At 54.1% G+C, this 21,663-nt stretch overlaps 2 protein-coding genes across 2 annotated transcripts in view; one reads left to right on the top strand and one right to left on the bottom strand.

Annotated features, from left to right (window-relative positions):
- The window catches only part of KIF1C (kinesin family member 1C), a 40,157-nt gene extending 21,699 nt beyond the window's left edge, over window positions 1-18,458 (bottom strand). Inside the window, exons 1-5 of the mRNA XM_077261551.1 lie at window positions 18,259-18,458; window positions 11,259-11,571; window positions 4,782-4,920; window positions 4,597-4,673; window positions 4,339-4,518 (exon numbers count right to left, since the gene is read on the bottom strand). Coding sequence (XP_077117666.1) covers window positions 4,339-4,518; window positions 4,597-4,673; window positions 4,782-4,887 — 363 coding nt within the window. The 5' untranslated portion in view covers window positions 4,888-4,920; window positions 11,259-11,571; window positions 18,259-18,458. The remainder of the gene's footprint in view (window positions 1-4,338; window positions 4,519-4,596; window positions 4,674-4,781; window positions 4,921-11,258; window positions 11,572-18,258) is intronic.
- Window positions 18,459-18,584: 126 nt separating this feature from the next.
- The window catches only part of INCA1 (inhibitor of CDK, cyclin A1 interacting protein 1), a 56,637-nt gene continuing 53,558 nt past the window's right edge, over window positions 18,585-21,663 (top strand). The window contains exon 1 of the mRNA XM_077261555.1: window positions 18,585-18,692. The gene's annotated coding sequence lies outside the window, so the exon portion shown is untranslated. The remainder of the gene's footprint in view (window positions 18,693-21,663) is intronic.

Consider the following 21,663-nt stretch of genomic DNA (forward strand, 5'->3'; position numbering starts at 1 on the left):
GCCATCACCTCCATACCTGGGGATAATCCCATACTACCCCTGTACACACGGTGTCACCACCTCCATACCTGGGGATAATCCCATACTACCCCTGTACACAGGGTGTCATCACCTCCATACCTGGGGGATAATCCCATACTACCCCTGTACACACGGTGCCATCACCTCCATACCTGGGGGATAATCCCATACTACTCCTGTACACACGGTGCCATCACCTCCATACCTGGGGGATAATCCCATACTACCCCTGTACACACGGAGCCATCACCTCCATACCTGGGGGATAATCCCATACTACCCCTGTACACACGGTGTCACCACCTCCATACCTGGGGATAATCCCATACTACCCCTGTACACACGGTGTCACCACCTCCATACCTGGGGATAATCCCATACTACCCCTGTACACACGGTGTCATCACCTCCATACCTGGGGGATAATCCCATACTACTCCTGTACACACGGTGCCATCACCTCCATACCTGGGGGATAATCCCATACTACCCCTGTACACACGGTGCCATCACCTCCATACCTGGGGGATAATCCCATACTACCCCTGTACACAGGGTGCCATCACCTCCATACCTGGGGGATAATCCCATACTACCCCTGTACACACGGAGCCATCACCTCCATACCTGGGGGATAATCCCATACTACCCCTGTACACACGGTGTCATCACCTCCATACCTGGGGGATAATCCCATACTACCCCTGTACACACGGAGCCATCACCTCCATACCTGGGGGATAATCCCATACTACCCCTGTACACACAGTGCCACCACCTCCATACCTGGGGATAATCCCATACTACCCCTGTACACACGGTGCCATCACCTCCATACCTGGGGATAATCCCATACTACCCCTGTACACACGGTGCCATCACCTCCATACCTGGGGGATAATCCCATACTACCCCTGTACACACAGTGCCATCACCTCCATACCTGGGGGATAATCCCATACTACCGCTGTACACACGGTGTCATCACCTCCATACCTGGGGATAATCCCATACTACCCCTGTACACACGGTGCCATCACCTCCATACCTGGGGGATAATCCCATACTACCCCTGTACACAGGGTGCCATCACCTCCATACCTGGGGGATAATCCCATACTACCCCTGTACACAGGGTGCCATCACCTCCATACCTGGGGGATAATCCCATACTACCCCTGTACACAGGGTGCCATCACCTCCATACCTGGGGATAATCCCATACTACCCCTGTACACACGGTGCCATCACCTCCATACCTGGGGGATAATCCCATACTACCCCTGTACACAGGGTGCCACCACCTCCATACCTGGGGGATAATCCCATACTACCCCTGTACACACGGTGTCACCACCTCCATACCTGGGGATAATCCCATACTACCCCTGTACACACGGTGCCATCACCTCCATACCTGGGGGATAATCCCATACTACCCCTGTACACACGGTGCCATCACCTCCATACCTGGGGGATAATCCCATACTACCCCTGTACACAGGTAGCCACCACCTCCATACCTGGGGGATAATCCCATACTACCCCTGTACACAGGGTGCCATCACCTCCATACCTGGGGGATAATCCCATACTACCCCTGTACACAGGGTGCCATCACCTCCATACCTGGGGATAATCCCATACTACCCCTGTACACACGGTGCCATCACCTCCATACCTGGGGGATAATCCCATACTACCCCTGTACACAGGGTGCCACCACCTCCATACCTGGGGGATAATCCCATACTACCCCTGTACACACGGTGTCACCACCTCCATACCTGGGGATAATCCCATACTACCCCTGTACACACGGTGCCATCACCTCCATACCTGGGGGATAATCCCATACTACCCCTGTACACACGGTGCCATCACCTCCATACCTGGGGATAATCCCATACTACCCCTGTACACACGGTGCCATCACCTCCATACCTGGGGGATAATCCCATACTACCCCTGTACACACGGTGCCATCACCTCCATACCTGGGGGATAATCCCATACTACTCCTGTACACACGGTGCCATCACCTCCATACCTGGGGGATAATCCCATACTACCCCTGTACACACGGTGCCATCACCTCCATACCTGGGGGATAATCCCATACTACCCCTGTACACACGGTGCCATCACCTCCATACCTGGGGGATAATCCCATACTACCCCTGTACACAGGGTGCCATCACCTCCATACCTGGGGGATAATCCCATACTACCCCTGTACACACGGTGCCATCACCTCCATACCTGGGGGATAATCCCATACTACCCCTGTACACACGGTGCCATCACCTCCATACCTGGGGGATAATCTCATACTACCCCTGTACACAGGGTGCCATCACCTCCATACCTGGGGGATAATCCCATACTACCCCTGTACACACGGTGCCATCACCTCCATACCTGGGGGATAATCCCATACTACCCCTGTACACAGGGTGCCATCACCTCCATACCTGGGGATAATCCCATACTACCCCTGTACACACGGTGCCATCACCTCCATACCTGGGGGATAATCCCATACTACCCCTGTACACACGGTGCCATCACCTCCATACCTGGGGGATAATCCCATACTACCCCTGTACACACGGTGTCATCACCTCCATACCTGGGGATAATCCCATACTACCCCTGTACACAGGGTGCCATCACCTCCATACCTGGGGGATAATCCCATACTACCCCTGTACACAGGGTGCCATCACCTCCATACCTGGGGATAATCCCATACTACCCCTGTACACACGGTGCCATCACCTCCATACCTGGGGGATAATCCCATACTACCCCTGTACACACGGTGCCATCACCTCCATACCTGGGGGATAATCCCATACTACCCCTGTACACACGGTGCCATCACCTCCATACCTGGGGATAATCCCATACTACCCCTGTACACACGGTGCCATCACCTCCATACCTGGGGGATAATCCCATACTACCCCTGTACACAGGGTGCCATCACCTCCATACCTGGGGGATAATCCCATACTACCCCTGTACACACGGTGCCATCACCTCCATACCTGGGGGATAATCCCATACTACCCCTGTACACACGGTGCCATCACCTCCATACCTGGGGGATAATCTCATACTACCCCTGTACACAGGGTGCCATCACCTCCATACCTGGGGGATAATCCCATACTACCCCTGTACACACGGTGCCATCACCTCCATACCTGGGGGATAATCCCATACTACCCCTGTACACAGGGTGCCATCACCTCCATACCTGGGGATAATCCCATACTACCCCTGTACACACGGTGCCATCACCTCCATACCTGGGGGATAATCCCATACTACCCCTGTACACACGGTGCCATCACCTCCATACCTGGGGGATAATCCCATACTACCCCTGTACACACGGTGTCACCACCTCCATACCTGGGGGATAATCCCATACTACCCCTGTACACAGGGTGCCATCACCTCCATACCTGGGGATAATCCCATACTACCCCTGTACACAGGGTGCCATCACCTCCATACCTGGGGATAATCCCATACTACCCCTGTACACACGGTGCCATCACCTCCATACCTGGGGATAATCCCATACTACCCCTGTACACACGGTGCCATCACCTCCATACCTGGGGGATAATCCCATACTACCCCTGTACACACGGTGCCATCACCTCCATACCTGGGGGATAATCCCATACTACCCCTGTACACACGGTGCCATCACCTCCATACCTGGGGGATAATCCCATACTACCCCTGTACACACGGTGTCATCACCTCCATACCTGGGGATAATCCCATACTACCCCTGTACACAGGGTGCCATCACCTCCATACCTGGGGGATAATCCCATACTACCCCTGTACACACGGTGCCATCACCTCCATACCTGGGGGATAATCCCATACTACCCCTGTACACACGGTGCCATCACCTCCATACCTGGGGATAATCCCATACTACCCCTGTACACACGGTGCCATCACCTCCATACCTGGGGGATAATCCCATACTACCCCTGTACACACGGTGCCATCACCTCCATACCTGGGGATAATCCCATACTACCCCTGTACACACGGTGCCATCACCTCCATACCTGGGGGATAATCCCATACTACTCCTGTACACACGGTGCCATCACCTCCATACCTGGGGATAATCCCATACTACCCCTGTACACACGGTGCCATCACCTCCATACCTGGGGGATAATCCCATACTACCCCTGTACACACGGTGCCATCACCTCCATACCTGGGGGATAATCCCATACTACCCCTGTACACACGGTGCCATCACCTCCATACCTGGGGGATAATCCCATGTTGCTCGGGCTCCGGTTTGCCCATCATGGTGTAGGACTTCCCAGCCCCCGTCTGGCCATAGGCGAATATACAGACATTATATCCTTCGAATGCGTGCAGCAGCATCTCCTCGCCGATGTCCTTGTAGACCTTCCGCTGAGATGCAAAGTTTGGGTCTTCTTCCTGCGTGAAGGAGGGCGAGGACCATTAGTACACAACGTACCGCCGGTGCCCAGTGACGGACCCCCGGACGCGCCTCACCGTGGTGTGCGACCAGTACGAGTAGTCGAAGGTGAAGCTCTTCGCGGCATCTTTGGGCTGTTTGGGGTTTGAGATACCTGCAATAAAAAAGTAAGAAATGAACGAGGCCATGACATGTCCTAAAGGGGCAGTGACCCGCGAGAAGCACCACGTTACAAAGGGCAAAACGGGAAAAAGCCGCTCACATGTGCTGTCTCCCTGCATCTGAATCACACACTTGGCATCGTGGGAGATTTCCCTGGCGTTGAAGGGCCGCACACGGACGGCGACTTTCACCGAAGCTCCGGACATCGTAATATAGCGTCACCGTTACCAAAGGAAAATCTACGGAGAGAAGAGGATGTCAGCGGCCGGAAGTGACAGCACCAGGGACGCCATCTCCGAAAAGAGGAAGGGAGCGCCAGGACGTACCGCCGGGCAGCAAGGTGCAGGCATACCAATATACTGCATACACCTAGGTGCCTCGCCAGCACTTCTCTATACACCTAGGTGCCTCGCCAGCACTTCTCTATACACCTAGGTGCCTCGCCAGCACTTCTCTATACACCTAGGTGCCTCGCCAGCACTTCTCTATACACCTAGGTGCCTCGCCAGCACTTCTCTATACACCTAGGTGCCTCGCCAGCACTTCTCTATACACCTAGGTGCCTCGCCAGCACTTCTCTATACACCTAGGTGCCTCGCCAGCACTTCTCTATACACCTAGGTGCCTCGCCAGCACTTCTCTATACACCTAGGTGCCTCGCCAGCACTTCTCTATACACCTAGGTGCCTCGCCAGCACTTCTCTATACACCTAGGTGCCTCGCCAGCACTTCTCTATACACCTAGGTGCCTCGCCAGCACTTCTCTATACACCTAGGTGCCTCGCCAGCACTTCTCTATACACCTAGGTGCCTCGCCAGCACTTCTCTATACACCTAGGTGCCTCGCCAGCACTTCTCTATACACCTAGGTGCCTCGCCAGCACTTCTCTATACACCTAGGTGCCTCGCCAGCACTTCTCTATACACCTAGGTGCCTCGCCAGCACTTCTCTATACACCTAGGTGCCTCGCCAGCACTTCTCTATACACCTAGGTGCCTCGCCAGCACACGTGTATACACAGCAGAGCTGTAATACACACACATCTCGGCATATACGTAGAGTGCTGTGGGGTGCGGAGTCCCTGCCCTGTGATGATAACAGTCCCTGTGGTATCGGCACCCGGCCGGCATCTCTGGCATCTGGTGACCTGTACGCCGAGTGTCCACAGGTCAGACGCTCACAGCCGACCTCAGCAGGATGTATAGATGGTGGCGGCGAGGTACGGGCATCACCACGCTGCTGAGGCACACGGCACTAATCCCACAGATCAGGGCACAGGTGACCCAGCCAGTGTCACCCGATAACAGGTGTGTCACAGCTGGCACCACCCCGCTGGCACATCGCCCGCCCCGCTGGCATGTCCAGGCACCTGGAGGCTTATGACAAATTCTACAGCAATTCTCACCGCCAACACCTATCAGTGAGCGTGGAGGTGTCAGGCCGGGGGATGGGCAGCACAAGGAGGGCGAGGACTACTACCCCCACCGTGTTACTGATTGACCCCGGGACAGTGGACTCTTCCGGAGGACGCGTTTAGTTCTTGGTCGCGGCCTCCGCTCTCCTCGTGGTGCCATCTGCTACAGAACATCACTCAGCTCCGTCACGTGGAGCCAGTCACATGACACCGGGATATTTCAGGATGTTTATCAGCTGCGGAGCAATATCCAGAGCCCTGCGCTCACCCCACGTGCTGATACCGGGGACTAGTGCCCCGCTCTGCCCTCACACCACGTGCTGATACCGGGGACTAGTGCCCCGCTCTGCCCTCACCCCACGTGCTGATACCGGGGACTAGTGCCCTGCTCTGCCCTCACACCACGTGCTGATACCGGGGACTAGTGCCCCGCTCTGCGCTCACTCCACGTGCTGATACCGGGGACTAGTGCCCCGCTCTGCCCTCACACCACGTGCTGATACCGGGGACTAGTGCCCCGCTCTGCCCTCACCCCACGTGCTGATACCGGGGACTAGTGCCCTGCTCTGCCCTCACCCCACGTGCTGATACCAGGGACTAGTGCCCTGCTCTGCCCTCACACCACGTGCTGATACCGGGGACTAGTGCCCCGCTCTGCCCTCACCCCACGTGCTGATACCGGGGACTAGTGCCCCGCTCTGTCCTCACACCACGTGCTGATACCGGGGACTAGTGCCCTGCTCTGCCCTCACCCCACGTGCTGATACCGGGGACTAGTGCCCCGCTCTGCCCCCTCCCCACGTGCTGATACCGGGGACTAGTGCCCTGCTCTGCGCTCACTCCACGTGCTGATACCGGGGACTAGTGCCCTGCTCTGCCCTCACCCCACGTGCTGATACCAGGGACTAGTGCCCCGCTCTGCGCTCACACCACGTGCTGATACCGGGGACTAGTGCCCTGCTCTGCGCTCACCCCACGTGCTGATACCGGGGACTAGTGCCCTGCTCTGCCCTCACCCCACGTGCTGATACCGGGGACTAGTGCCCCGCTCTGTCCTCACCCCACGTGCTGATACCGGGGACTAGTGCCCCGCTCTGCGCTCACCCCACGTGCTGATACCGGGGACTAGTGCCCTGCTCTGCCCCCTCCCCACATGCTGATACCGGGGACTAGTGCCCTGCTCTGCCCTCACACCACGTGCTGATACCGGGGACTAGTGCCCCGCTCTGCGCTCACACCACGTGCTGATACCGGGGACTAGTGCCCTGCTCTGCCCTCACCCCACGTGCTGATACCGGGGACTAGTGCCCTGCTCTGCCCCCTCCCCACATGCTGATACCGGGGACTAGTGCCCTGCTCTGCGCTCACACCACGTGCTGATACCGGGGACTAGTGCCCTGCTCTGCCCCCTCCCCACATGCTGATACCGGGGACTAGTGCCCTGCTCTGCGCTCACGCCACGTGCTGATACCGGGGACTAGTGCCCCGCTCTGCGCTCACCCCACGTGCTGATACCGGGGACTAGTGCCCCGCTCTGCCCTCACACCACGTGCTGATACCGGGGACTAGTGCCCTGCTCTGCGCTCACCCCACGTGCTGATACCGGGGACTAGTGCCCTGCTCTGCGCTCACCCCACGTGCTGATACCGGGGACTAGTGCCCTGCTCTGCCCTCACCCCACGTGCTGATACCGGGTACTAGTGCCCCGCTCTGCCCTCACACCACGTGCTGATACCGGAGACTAGTGCCCCGCTCTGCGCTCACCCCACGTGCTGATACCGGAGACTAGTGCCCCGCTCTGCCCTCACACCACGTGCTGATACCGGGGACTAGTGCCCTGCTCTGCCCTCACCCCACGTGCTGATACCGGGGACTAGTGCCCCGCTCGGAGCTCACACCACGTGCTGATACCGGGGACTAGTGCCCCGCTCGGAGCTCACACCACGTGCTGATACCGGGGACTAGTGCCCCGCTCTGCCCTCACACCACGTGCTGATACCGGGGACTAGTGCCCCGCTCTGCCCTCACCCCACGTGCTGATACCGGGGACTAGTGCCCCGCTCTGCCCTCACCCCACGTGCTGATACCGGGGACTAGTGCCCCGCTCTGCCCTCACCCCACGTGCTGATACCGGGTACTAGTGCCCTGCTCTGCCCTCACACCACGTGCTGATACCGGGGACTAGTGCCCCGCTCTGCGCTCACACCACGTGCTGATACCGGGGACTAGTGCCCCGCTCTGCCCTCACGCCACGTGCTGATACCGGGGACTAGTGCCCCGCTCTGCCCTCACCCCACGTGCTGATATCGGGGACTAGTGCCCTGCTCTGCCCCCTCCCCACATGCTGATACCGGGGACTAGTGCCCCGCTCTGTGCTCACACCACGTGCTGATACCGGGGACTAGTGCCCTGCTCTGCCCTCACCCCACGTGCTGATATCGGGGACTAGTGCCCTGCTCTGCCCTCACACCACGTGCTGATACCGGGGACTAGTGCCCCGCTCTGCCCTCACCCCACGTGCTGATATCGGGGACTAGTGCCCTGCTCTGCCCTCACCCCACGTGCTGATACCGGAGACTAGTGCCCTGCTCACGCCACGTGCTGATACCGGGGACTAGTGCCCCGCTCTGCCCTCACCCCACGTGCTGATATCGGGGACTAGTGCCCCGCTCTGCCCTCACACCACGTGCTGATACCAGGGACTAGTGCCCCGCTCTGCCCTCACACCACGTGCTGATACCGGGGACTAGTGCCCCGCTCTGCCCTCACCCCACGTGCTGATACCGGGGACTAGTGCCCCGCTCTGCGCTCACCCCACGTGCTGATACCGGGGACTAGTGCCCCGCTCACGCCACGTGCTGATACCGGGGACTAGTGCCCTGCTCTGCCCTCACACCACGTGCTGATACCGGGGACTAGTGCCCTGCTCTGCGCTCACCCCACGTGCTGATACCGGGGACTAGTGCCCCGCTCTGCGCTCACACGACGTGCTGATACCGGGGACTAGTGCCCCGCTCTGTGCTCACACCACGTGCTGATACCGGGGACTAGTGCCCTGCTCTGCGCTCACCCCACGTGCTGATACCGGGGACTAGTGCCCCGCTCTGCCCTCACCCCACGTGCTGATACCGGGGACTAGTGCCCCGCTCTGCCCTCACACCACGTGCTGATACCGGGGACTAGTGCCCCGCTCTGCCCTCACACCACGTGCTGATACCGGGGACTAGTGCCCCGCTCTGCCCTCACACGACGTGCTGATACCGGGGACTAGTGCCCCGCTCTGTGCTCACACCACGTGCTGATACCGGGGACTAGTGCCCCGCTCTGCGCTCACACGACGTGCTGATACCGGGGACTAGTGCCCCGCTCTGTGCTCACACCACGTGCTGATACCGGGGACTAGTGCCCTGCTCTGCGCTCACCCCACGTGCTGATACCGGGGACTAGTGCCCTGCTCTGCGCTCACCCCACGTGCTGATACCGGGGACTAGTGCCCTGCTCTGCGCTCACCCCACGTGCTGATACCGGGGACTAGTGCCCTGCTCTGCCCTCACCCCACGTGCTGATATCGGGGACTAGTGCCCCGCTCTGCCCTCACACCACGTGCTGATACCGGGGACTAGTGCCCCGCTCTGCCCTCACCCCACGTGCTGATACCGGGGACTAGTGCCCCGCTCTGTCCTCACACCACGTGCTGATACCGGGGACTAGTGCCCTGCTCTGCCCTCACACCACGTGCTGATACCGGGGACTAGTGCCCCGCTCTGCCCTCACCCCACGTGCTGATACCGGGGACTAGAGCCCTGCTCTGCCCTCACACCACGTGCTGATACCGGGGACTAGTGCCCTGCTCTGCGCTCACCCCACGTGCTGATACCGGGGACTAGTGCCCCGCTCTGTGCTCACGCCACGTGCTGATACCAGGGACTAGTGCCCCGCTCTGTGCTCACGCCACGTGCTGATACCGGGGACTAGTGCCCTGCTCTGCCCTCACCCCACGTGCTGATATCGGGGACTAGTGCCCTGCTCTGCGCTCACCCCACGTGCTGATACCGGGGACTAGTGCCCCGCTCTGCGCTCACACGACGTGCTGATACCGGGGACTAGTGCCCTGCTCTGCCCTCACCCCACGTGCTGATACCGGGGACTAGTGCCCTGCTCACCCCACGTGCTGATACCGGGGACTAGTGCCCCGCTCTGTGCTCACACCACGTGCTGATACCGGGGACTAGTGCCCTGCTCTGCGCTCACCCCACGTGCTGATACCGGGGACTAGTGCCCTGCTCTGCCCTCACCCCACGTGCTGATACCGGGTACTAGTGCCCTGCTCTGCCCTCACCCCACGTGCTGATACCGGGGACTAGTGCCCCGCTCGGAGCTCACACCACGTGCTGATACCGGGGACTAGTGCCCTGCTCTGCCCTCACCCCACGTGCTGATACCGGGGACTAGTGCCCTGCTCTGCCCTCACCCCACGTGCTGATACCGGGGACTAGTGCCCTGCTCACGCCACGTGCTGATACCGGGGACTAGTGCCCCGCTCTGCCCTCACCCCACGTGCTGATATCGGGGACTAGTGCCCCGCTCTGCCCTCACCCCACGTGCTGATACCGGGGACTAGTGCCCCGCTCTGCCCTCACCCCACGTGCTGATACCGGAGACTAGTGCCCCGCTCTGCCCTCACCCCACGTGCTGATACCAGGGACTAGTGCCCTGCTCACGCCCTGTCTCGGGTGGCGGTGTCGCCCTCACGCGTCCTTTCACCGCGGACATTGCATAGTACTGACCGTCTGACCCTGCACTGTTTACCATCCTGGAGACACGAGGACAAAGTTGTTCATAGAGCGTCTGCTCCAACACAGGAGTCCATCAGTCCGGAGTCTGGGAGACATGTCAGATTATCAGTCAGCAGAAATCCTCCATTACTGCAGGACAGTGAGCGATAAGCCAGGAACGCGTAATGCCGCTATACTGTGCGCACACCTTACAACACTGCCATAAAGCATCAAAACCACATCAACCGGCCAAACATTAGTGCCGAGACCACCGAGGGCTCGCTGCCAGCAGCGCCCACCACACAGGGCTACATGGGGCAACAGCGACACACGGCGCAGCGTGGGACTAATCATGTCCCGGAAGGACCGTCACACAGGCGCTCTTACCGCGGTCTCCTGGCGTCCGGCTCTCGCCGTCACATTATTCCGGGTCGTCTCACGTGTTCTAATAATCTGATCCACAATGAGACTGAGCTGGGATTAGTGGGCCGACCATCAGCCACGAGGAGACAGCCCGGCCCGGGGGTCCACACCAACAGCAGTCAGAGGATTATTGGGGTCCACAGCCGGCCTGGGCGACCGCCCTCATCACAGAGGGTCGTTCTAACACCACCAGGGTCTTCGGCGTACGGCCAGAGAGGGGGCATCCACCCTGCAGCACGGCCCCCTTAACCGCTGCTCTAATGGGGGCGCACGGACTCTGCAAAATAAAGAAAAAATTACAGCATAAAAGGAGCAACTGTGTGGACCTGACTGTATTTATAGCCTGCATATAGCGCACAGTATATACACAGAGGACGGAAAGTATTCACACCCCGTCACATATTTCACTGTTTCATTGCAGCCAATCGGTAAATTCAAAAAAGTAAATTTTTTTCATTAATGTTCACTCTGCACCTTATATCGACTGAAAAAATAACAAATGTAGAGTGAAAAATGTAAAGTGGTCCGAATACTTTCCGTAGGCAGTATATACAGGGGCAGCACAGTATAGGCAGTATATATAGGGGCAGTACAGTATATAGAGGGGCAGCACAGTATAGGCAGTATATAGAGGGGCAGCAAAGTATAGGCAGTATATACAGGGGCAGCACAGTATAGGCAGTATATATAGGGGCAGTACAGTATATAGAGGGGCAGCACAGTATAGGCAGTATATACAGGGGCAGCACAGTATAGGCAGTATATATAGGGGCAGTACAGTATATAGAGGGGCAGCACAGTATAGGCAGTATATAGAGGGGCAGCAAAGTATAGGCAGTATATAGAGGGGCAGCAAAGTATAGGCAGTATATATAGGAGCAGTACAGTATATAGAGGGGCAGCACAGTATAGGCAGTATATACAGGGGCAGCACAGTATAGGCAGTATATATAGGGGCAGTACAGTATATAGAGGGGCAGCACAGTATAGGCAGTATATAGAGGGGCAGCAAAGTATAGGCAGTATATATAGGAGCAGTACAGTATATAGAGGGGCAGCACAGTATAGGCAGTATATACAGGGGCAGCACAGTACGGGCAGTATACGCAGGGGCAGCACAGTACGGGCAGCATACGCAGGGGCAGCACAGTACGGGCAGCATACGCAGGGGCAGCACAGTACGGGCAGCATACAGGGGCAGCACAGTACGGGCAGTATACGCAGGGGCAGCACAGTACGGGCAGTATACACAGGGGCAGCACAGTACGGGCAGTATACACAGGGGCAGCACAGTACGGGCAGCACATACAGGGGCAGCACATACAGGGGCAGCACATACAGGGGCAGCACATACAGGGGCAGCACATACAGGGGCAGCACATACAGGGGCAGCACATACAGGGGCAGCACATACAGGGGCAGCACATACAGGGGCAGCACATACAGGGGCAGCACATACAGGGGCAGCACATACAGGGGCAGCACATACAGGGGCAGCACATACAGGGGCAGCACATACAGGGGCAGCACATACAGGGGCAGCACATACAGGGGCAGCACATACAGGGGCAGCACATACAGGGGCAGCACATACAGGGGCAGCACATACAGGGGCAGCACATACAGGGGCAGCACATACAGGGGCAGCACATACAGGGGCAGCACATACAGGGGCAGCACATACAGGGGCAGCACATACAGGGGCAGCACATACAGGGGCAGCACATACAGGGGCAGCACATACAGGGGCAGCACATACAGGGGCAGCACATACAGGGGCAGCACATACAGGGGCAGCACATACAGGGGCAGCACATACAGGGGCAGCACATACAGGGGCAGCACATACAGGGGCAGCACATACAGGGGCAGCACATACAGGGGCAGCACATACAGGGGCAGCACATACAGGGGCAGCACATACAGGGGCAGCACATACAGGGGCAGCACAGTATATACAGTATACAGGGGCAGTACATACAGGGGCAGTACATACAGGGGCAGTACAGTGTATATATAAGTATACAGGGGCAGTATATACAGGGGCAGTACAGTATATATAGCATACAGAGGCAGTATATACAGGGGCAGTAGTGTGTATACAGGGGCAGTACAGTATATATTATATACAGGGGCAGTACAGTATATAGTATACAGGGGCAGTACAGTATATAGTATACAGGGGCAGTACAGTATATAGTATACAGGGGCAGTACAGTATATAGTATACAGGGGCAGTACAGTATATAGTATACAGGGGCAGTACAGTATATAGTATACAGGGGCAGTACAGTATATAGTATACAGGGGCAGTACAGTATATAGTATACAGGGGCAGTACATACAGGGGCAGTACATACAGGGGCAGTACATACAGGGGCAGTACATACAGGGGCAGTACATACAGGGGCAGTACATACAGGGGCAGTACATACAGGGGCAGTACATACAGGGGCAGTACATACAGGGGCAGTACATACAGGGGCAGTACATACAGGGGCAGTACATACAGGGGCAGTACATACAGGGGCAGTACATACAGGGGCAGTACATACAGGGGCAGTACATACAGGGGCAGTACATACAGGGGCAGTACATACAGGGGCAGTACATACAGGGGCAGTACATACAGGGGCAGTACATACAGGGGCAGTATAGTATATACAGTATACAGAAGCAGTATATACAGGGGCAGTACAGTATGTATAGTATACAGGGGCAGTATATACAGAGGCAGTATATATATAGTATACAGGGGCACTATATACAGGGGCACTATATACAGGGGCACTATATACAGGGGCACTATATACAGGGGCACTATATACAGGGGCACTATATACAGGGGCACTATATACAGGGGCACTATATACAGGGGCACTATATACAGGGGCACTATATACAGGGGCACTATATACAGGGGCACTATATACAGGGGCACTATATACAGGGGCACTATATACAGGGGCACTATATACAGGGGCACTATATACAGGGGCACTATATACAGGGGCACTATATACAGGGGCACTATATACAGGGGCACTATATACAGGGGCACTATATACAGGGGCACTATATACAGGGGCACTATATACAGGGGCACTATATACAGGGGCACTATATACAGGGGCACTATATACAGGGGCACTATATACAGGGGCACTATATACAGGGGCACTATATACAGGGGCAGTACAGTATATATAGTATACAGGGGCAGTATATACAAGGGCAGTATATACAAGGGCAGTACAGTATATATAGTATACAGAGGCAGTATATACAGGGGCAGCACAGTGTATATAGTATACCAGGGGCAGTATATACAGGGGCAGTATATACAGGGGCAGTACAGTATATATAGTATACAGGGGCAGTATATACAGGGGCAGTATATACAGGGGCAGTATATACAGGGGCAGTATATACAGGGGCAGTATAGTATATACAGTATACAGAGGCAGTATATACAGGGGCAGTACAGTATATAGTATACAGGGGCAGTATATACAGGGGCAGTACAGTATATAGTATACAGGGGCAGTATATACAGAGGCAGCACAGTATAAATAGTATACAGAGGCAGTATATACAAGGGCAGTATAGTATATATAGTATACACAGGGGCAGTACAGTATATATAGTATACCAGGGACAGTATATACAGGGGCATTACAGTGTATATACAGGGGCAGTACAGTGTATATAGTACACAGGGGCAGTATAGTGTATATACAGGGGCAGTACAGTGTATATAGTACACAGGGGCAGTACAGTGTATATACAGGGGCAGTACAGTGTATATAGTACACAGGGGCAGTACAGTGTATATACAGGGGCAGTACAGTGTATATAGTACACAGGGGCAGTATATACAGGGGCAGTACAGTGTATATAGTACACAGGGGCAGTATATACAGGGGCAGTATATACAGGGGCAGTATATACAGGGGCAGTATATACAGGGGCAGTATATACAGGGGCAGTATATACAGGGGCAGTATATACAGGGGCAGTATATACAGGGGCAGTACATACAGGGGCAGTACATACAGGGGCAGTACATACAGGGGCAGTACAGTGTATATAGTATATACAGGGGCAGTATATACAGGGGCAGTACAGTGTATATAGTATATACAGGGGCAGTATATACAGGGGCAGTATATACAGGGGCAGTATATACAGGGGCAGTACAGTGTATATAGTATATACAGGGGCAGTATATACAGGGGCAGTATATACAGGGGCAGTACAGTGTATATAGTATATACAGGGGCAGTATATACAGGGGCAGTACAGTGTATATAGTATATACAGGGGCAGTATATACAGGGGCAGTACAGTGTATATAGTATATACAGGGGCAGTACAGTGTATATAGTATATACAGGGGCAGTACATACAGGGGCAGTACAGTGTATATAGTATATACAGGGGCAGTACATACAGGGGCAGTACAGTGTATATAGTATATACAAGGGCAGTACATACAGGGGCAGTACAGTGTATATAGTATATACAGGGGCAGTATATACAGGGGCAGTACAGTGTATATAGTATATACAGGGGCAGTATATACAGGGGCAGTACAGTGTATATAGTATATACAGGGGCAGTATATACAGGGGCAGTACAGTGTATATAGTATATACAGGGGCAGTATATACAGGGGCAGTACAGTGTATATAGTATATACAGGGGCAGTATATACAGGGGCAGTACAGTGTATATAGTATATACAGGGGCAGTACAGTGTATATAGTATATACAGGGGCAGTACAGTGTATATAGTATATACAGGGGCAGTACAGTGTATATAGTACACAGGGGCAGTATATACAGAGGCAGTATAGTGTATATAGTATATACAGGGGCAGTACAGTGTATATAGTATATACAGGGGCAGTACAGTGTATATAGTACATACAGGGGCAGTACATACAGGGGCAGTACATACAGGGGCAGTACATACAGGGGCAGTACATACAGGGGCAGTACATACAGGGGCAGTACATACAGGGGCAGTACATACAGGGGCAGTACATACAGGGGCAGTACATACAGGGGCAGTACATACAGGGGCAGTACAGTGTATATAGTATATACAGGGGCAGTATATACAGGGGTAGTACAGTGTGTATAGTATATACAGGGGCAGTATATACAGGGGCAGTATATACAGGGGCAGTACAGTGTATATAGTATATACAGGGGCAGTATATACAGGGACAGTACAGTGTATATAGTATATACAGGGGCAGTATATACAGGGGCAGTATATACAGGGGCAGTACAGTGTATATAGTATATACAGGGGCAGTATATACAGGGGCAGTATATACAGGGGCAGTATATACAGGGGCAGTACAGTGTATATAGTATATACAGGGGCAGTATATACAGGGGCAGTACAGTGTATATAGTATATACAGGGGCAGTACAGTGTATATAGTATATACAGGGGCAGTACATACAGGGGCAGTACATACAGGGGCAGTACATACAGGGGCAGTACAGTGTATATAGTATATACAGGGGCAGTATATACAGGGGCAGTACAGTGTATATAGTATATACAGGGGCAGTACAGTGTATATAGTATATACAGGGGCAGTACAGTGTATATAGTATATACAGGGGCAGTACAGTGTATATAGTATATACAGGGGCAGTACAGTGTATATAGTATATACAGGGGCAGTACAGTGTATATAGTATATACAGGGGCAGTACAGTGTATATAGTATATACAGGGGCAGTACATACAGAGGCAGTATAGTGTATATAGTATATACAGGGGCAGTACAGTGTATATAGTATATACAGGGGCAGTACAGTGTATATAGTATATACAGGGGCAGTACAGTGTATATAGTATATACAGGGGCAGTACATACAGGGGCAGTACATACAGGGGCAGTACATACAGGGGCAGTACATACAGGGGCAGTACATACAGGGGCAGTACATACAGGGGCAGTACATACAGGGGCAGTACAGTGTATATAGTATATACAGGGGCAGTATATACAGGGGTAGTACAGTGTGTATAGTATATACAGGGGCAGTATATACAGGGGCAGTATATACAGGGGCAGTATATACAGGGGCAGTACAGTGTATATAGTATATACAGGGACAGTATATACAGGGGCAGTACAGTGTATATAGTACACAAGGGCAGTATATACAGAGGCAGTACAATGTATATAGTATATACAGGGGCAGTACAGTGTATATAGTATATACAGGGGCAGTACAGTGCATATATAGTACACAGGGGCAGTATATACAGAGGCAGTATAGTGTATATAGTATATACAGGGGCAGTACAGTGTATATAGTATATACAGGGGCAGTACAGTGTATATAGTATATACAGGGGCAGTACAGTGTATATAGTATATACAGGGGCAGTACAGTGCATATATAGTACACAGTGGCAGTATATACAGAGGCAGTATAGTGTATATAGTATATACAGGGGCAGTACAGTGTATATAGTATATACAGGGGCAGTACAGTGTATATAGTATATACAGGGGCAGTACAGTGTATATAGTATATACAGGGGCAGTACAGTGTATATAGTATATACAGGGGCAGTACAGTGTATATAGTATATACAGGGGCAGTACAGTGTATAAAGTATATACAGGGGCAGTACAGTGTATATAGTACACAGGGGCAGCATATACAGGGGCAGTATAGTGTATATAGTATATACAGGGGCAGTACAGTGTATATAGTATATACAGGGGCAGTACAGTATATAGTACACAGGGGCAGTATATACAGAGGCAGTATAGTGTATATAGTATATACAGGGGCAGTACAGTGTATATAGTATACAGGGTCAGTACAGTATATACAGGGTCAGTACAGTGTATATAGTACACAGGGGCAGTACAGTGTATACACAGGGGCCTTGCTCGCACACAGGGGGCGGAGGACCTACCTGTGAGCTCCGGGTCCGTCTCTCAGTGCAGGGGCCCCTCTCACCAGGGCCCGGCGGCTCCTCCTTGTCCGCTCAGCTGATGAACCCGGCGGGAGCCGCCATCACCAGGCCGGGAACCCCCGCCCAGAAGATGACGTCATCACGTCAAAATCCGGCAGCCACGCCTAATACGCCGCCGCATTCCTCACCCATCAGCTGTCAATCATGCTAATGAACACGCCCGTCACCTGCCAATCAGCTCAACTCCCGCCCAGTGTTCCGCCCAATCACCCACCTCCGAAAATATCCCGCCCAGTGCGTGACGTCATCTCTGTACTCGCCGCTCAGCTGTCACGTGTCTTCGCGCTGTACCGCCCAGGTGTGGTACGTCATCTGTCAATCAGCAGCGAGCGGGAAAATAAAAGCGACCAAGTCACTCGACGCAAGAGACTGAGGTGTGAGGAAAAGACACGAGGGAAAAAGAGTGTGACGAGGAAAAGGGAGGAAAAAAGAGTGATGAGGGGAGAACAGGGTGAGAAGAGGAGGGTGAGGATGAAAAGGGAGGAAAAGAGAGTGATGAGGGGAGAACAGGGTGAGAAGAGGAGGGTGAGGATGAAAAGGGAGGAAAAGAGAGTGATGAGGGGAGGACGGTGAGAAGAGGAGGGTGAGGATGAAAAGGGAGGAAACGAGAGTGATGAGGGGAGGACAGGGTGAGAAGAGGAGGGTGAGGATGAAAAGGGAGGAAAAGAGAGTGATGAGGGAGGACAGGGTGAGAAGAGGAGGGTGAGGATGAAAAGGGAGGAAAAGAGAGTGATGAGGGAGGACAGGGTGAGAAGAGGGTGAGGATGAAAAGGGAGGAAAAGAGAGTGATGAGGGGAGGACAGGGTGAGAAGAGGAGGGTGAGGATGAAAAGGGAGGAAAAGAGAGTGATGAGGGGAGGAGAGGGTGAGAAGAGGGTGAGGATGAAAAGGGAGGAAAAGAGAGTGATGAGGGGAGAACAGGGTGAGAAGAGGAGGGTGAGGATGAAAAGGGAGGAAAAGAGAGTGATGAGGGGAGGACAGGGTGAGAAGAGGGTGAGGATGAAAAGGGAGGAAAAGAGAGTGATGAGGGGAGAACAGGGTGAGAAGAGGAGGGTGAGGATGAAAAGGGAGGAAAACAGTGATGAGGGAGGACGGTGAGAAGAGGAGGGTGAGGATGAAAAGGGAGGAAAAGAGTGATGAGGGAGGACAGGGTGAGAAGAGGGTGAGGATGAAAAGAGAGGAAAAGAGAGTGATGAGGGGAGAACAGGGTGAGAAGAGGAGGGTGAGGATGAAAAGGGAGGAAAACAGTGATGAGGGAGGACGGTGAGAAGAGGAGGGTGAGGATGAAAAGGGAGGAAAAGAGTGATGAGGGAGGACAGGGTGAGAAGAGGGTGAGGATGAAAAGGGAGGAAAAGAGAGTGATGAGGGGAGGACGGTGAGAAGAGGAGGGTGAGGATGAAAAGGGAGGAAAAGAGTGATGAGGGGAGGACAGGGTGAGAAGAGGGTGAGGATGAAAAGGGAGGAAAAGAGTGATGAGGGAGGACAGGGTGAGAAGAGGGTGAGGATGAAAAGGGAGGAAAAGAGAGTGATGAGGGGAGGACGGTGAGAAGAGGAGGGTGAGGATGAAAAGGGAGGAAAAGAGTGATGAGGGGAGGACAGGGTGAGAAGAGGAGGGTGAGGATGAAAAGGAAGGAAAAGAGTGATGAGGGGAGGACAGGGTGAGAAGAGGAGGGTGAGGATGAAAAGGGAGGAAAAGAGTGATGAGGGAGGACGGTGAGAGGAGGGTGAGGATGAAAAGGGAGGAAAAGTGATGAGGGAGGACAGGGTGAGAATAGGGTGAGGATGAAAAGGGAGGAAAAGAGTGATGAGGGAGGACAGGGTGAGAAGAGGGTGAGGATGAAAAGGGAGGAAAAGAGTGATGAGGGGAGGACGGTGAGAAGAGGAGGGTGAGGATGAAAAGGGAGGAAAAGTGATGAGGGGAGGACAGGGTGAGAAGAGGAGGGTGAGGATGAAAAGGGAGGAAAAGAGTGATGAGGGGAGGACAGGGTGAGAAGAGGAGGGTGAGGATGAAAAGGGAGGAAAAGAGTGATGAGGGAGGACGGTGAGAAGAGGAGGGTGAGGATGAAAAGGGAGGAAAAGAGTGATGAGGGAGGACAGAGTGAGAAGAGGGTGAGGATGAAAAGGGAGGAAAAGAGTGATGAGGGAGGACAGGGTGAGAAGAGGGTGAGGATGAAAAGGGAGGAAAAGAGTGATGAGGGGAGAACAGGGTGAGAAGAGGAGGGTGAGGATGAAAAGGGAGGAAAAGAGTGATGAGGGTGGACAGGGTGAGAAGAGGAGGGTGAGGATGAAAAGAGAGGAGAGTGATCGGGGAGGACGGTGAGAAGAGGAGGGTGAGGATGAAAAGAGAGGAGAGTGATCGGGGAGGAGGGAAGGACAGGGTGAGAAGAGGAGGGTGAGGATGAAAAGGGAGGAAAGGAGAGTGATGAGGGGAGGACAGGGTGAGAAGAGGAGGGTGAGGATGAAAAGGGAGGAAAAGAGTGATGAGGGGAGGACAGGGTGAGAAGAGGAGGGTGAGTATGAAAAGGGAGGAAAAGAGTGATGAGGGAGGACGGTGAGAAGAGGAGGGTGAGGATGAAAAGGGAGGAAAAGAGTGATGAGGGAGGACAGGGTGAGAAGAGGGTGAGGATGAAAAGGGAGGAAAAGAGTGATGAGGGAGGACAGGGTGAGAAGAGGGTGAGGATGAAAAGGGAGGAAAAGAGAGTGATGAGGGGAGAACAGGGTGAGAAGAGGGTGAGGATGAAAAGGGAGGAAAAGAGAGTGATGAGGGGAGAACAGGGTGAGAAGAGGAGGGTGAGGATGAAAAGGGAGGAAAAGAGTGATGAGGGAGGACAGGGTGAGAAGAGGAGGGTGAGGATGAAAAGAGAGGAGAGTGATCGGGGAGGACGGTGAGAAGAGGAGGGTGAGGATGAAAAGAGAGGAGAGTGATCGGGGAGGAGGGAAGGACAGGGTGAGAAGAGGAGGGTGAGGATGAAAAGGGAGGAAAAGAGAGTGATGAGGGGAGGACGGTGAGAAGAGGGTGAGGATGAAAAGGGAGGAAAAGAGTGTGATGAGGGGAGGACGGTGAGAAGAGGAGGGTGAGGATGAAAAGGGAGGAAAAGAGTGATGAGGGGAGGACAGGGTGAGAAGAGGAGGGTGAGGATGAAAAGGGAGGAAAAGAGTGATGAGGGGAGGACAGGGTGAGAAGAGGAGGGTGAGGATGAAAAGGGAGGAAAAGAGAGTGATGAGGGGAGAACAGGGTGAGAACAGGAGGGTGAGGATGAAAAGGGAGGAAAAGAGAGTGATGAGGGGAGAACAGGGTGAGAAGAGGAGGGTGAGGATGAAAAGGGAGGAAAAGAGTGATGAGGGA

This window comes from Ranitomeya variabilis, chromosome 5 (genome assembly GCF_051348905.1).
Source record: "Ranitomeya variabilis isolate aRanVar5 chromosome 5, aRanVar5.hap1, whole genome shotgun sequence".
Classification (NCBI taxonomy): domain Eukaryota; kingdom Metazoa; phylum Chordata; class Amphibia; order Anura; family Dendrobatidae; genus Ranitomeya; species Ranitomeya variabilis.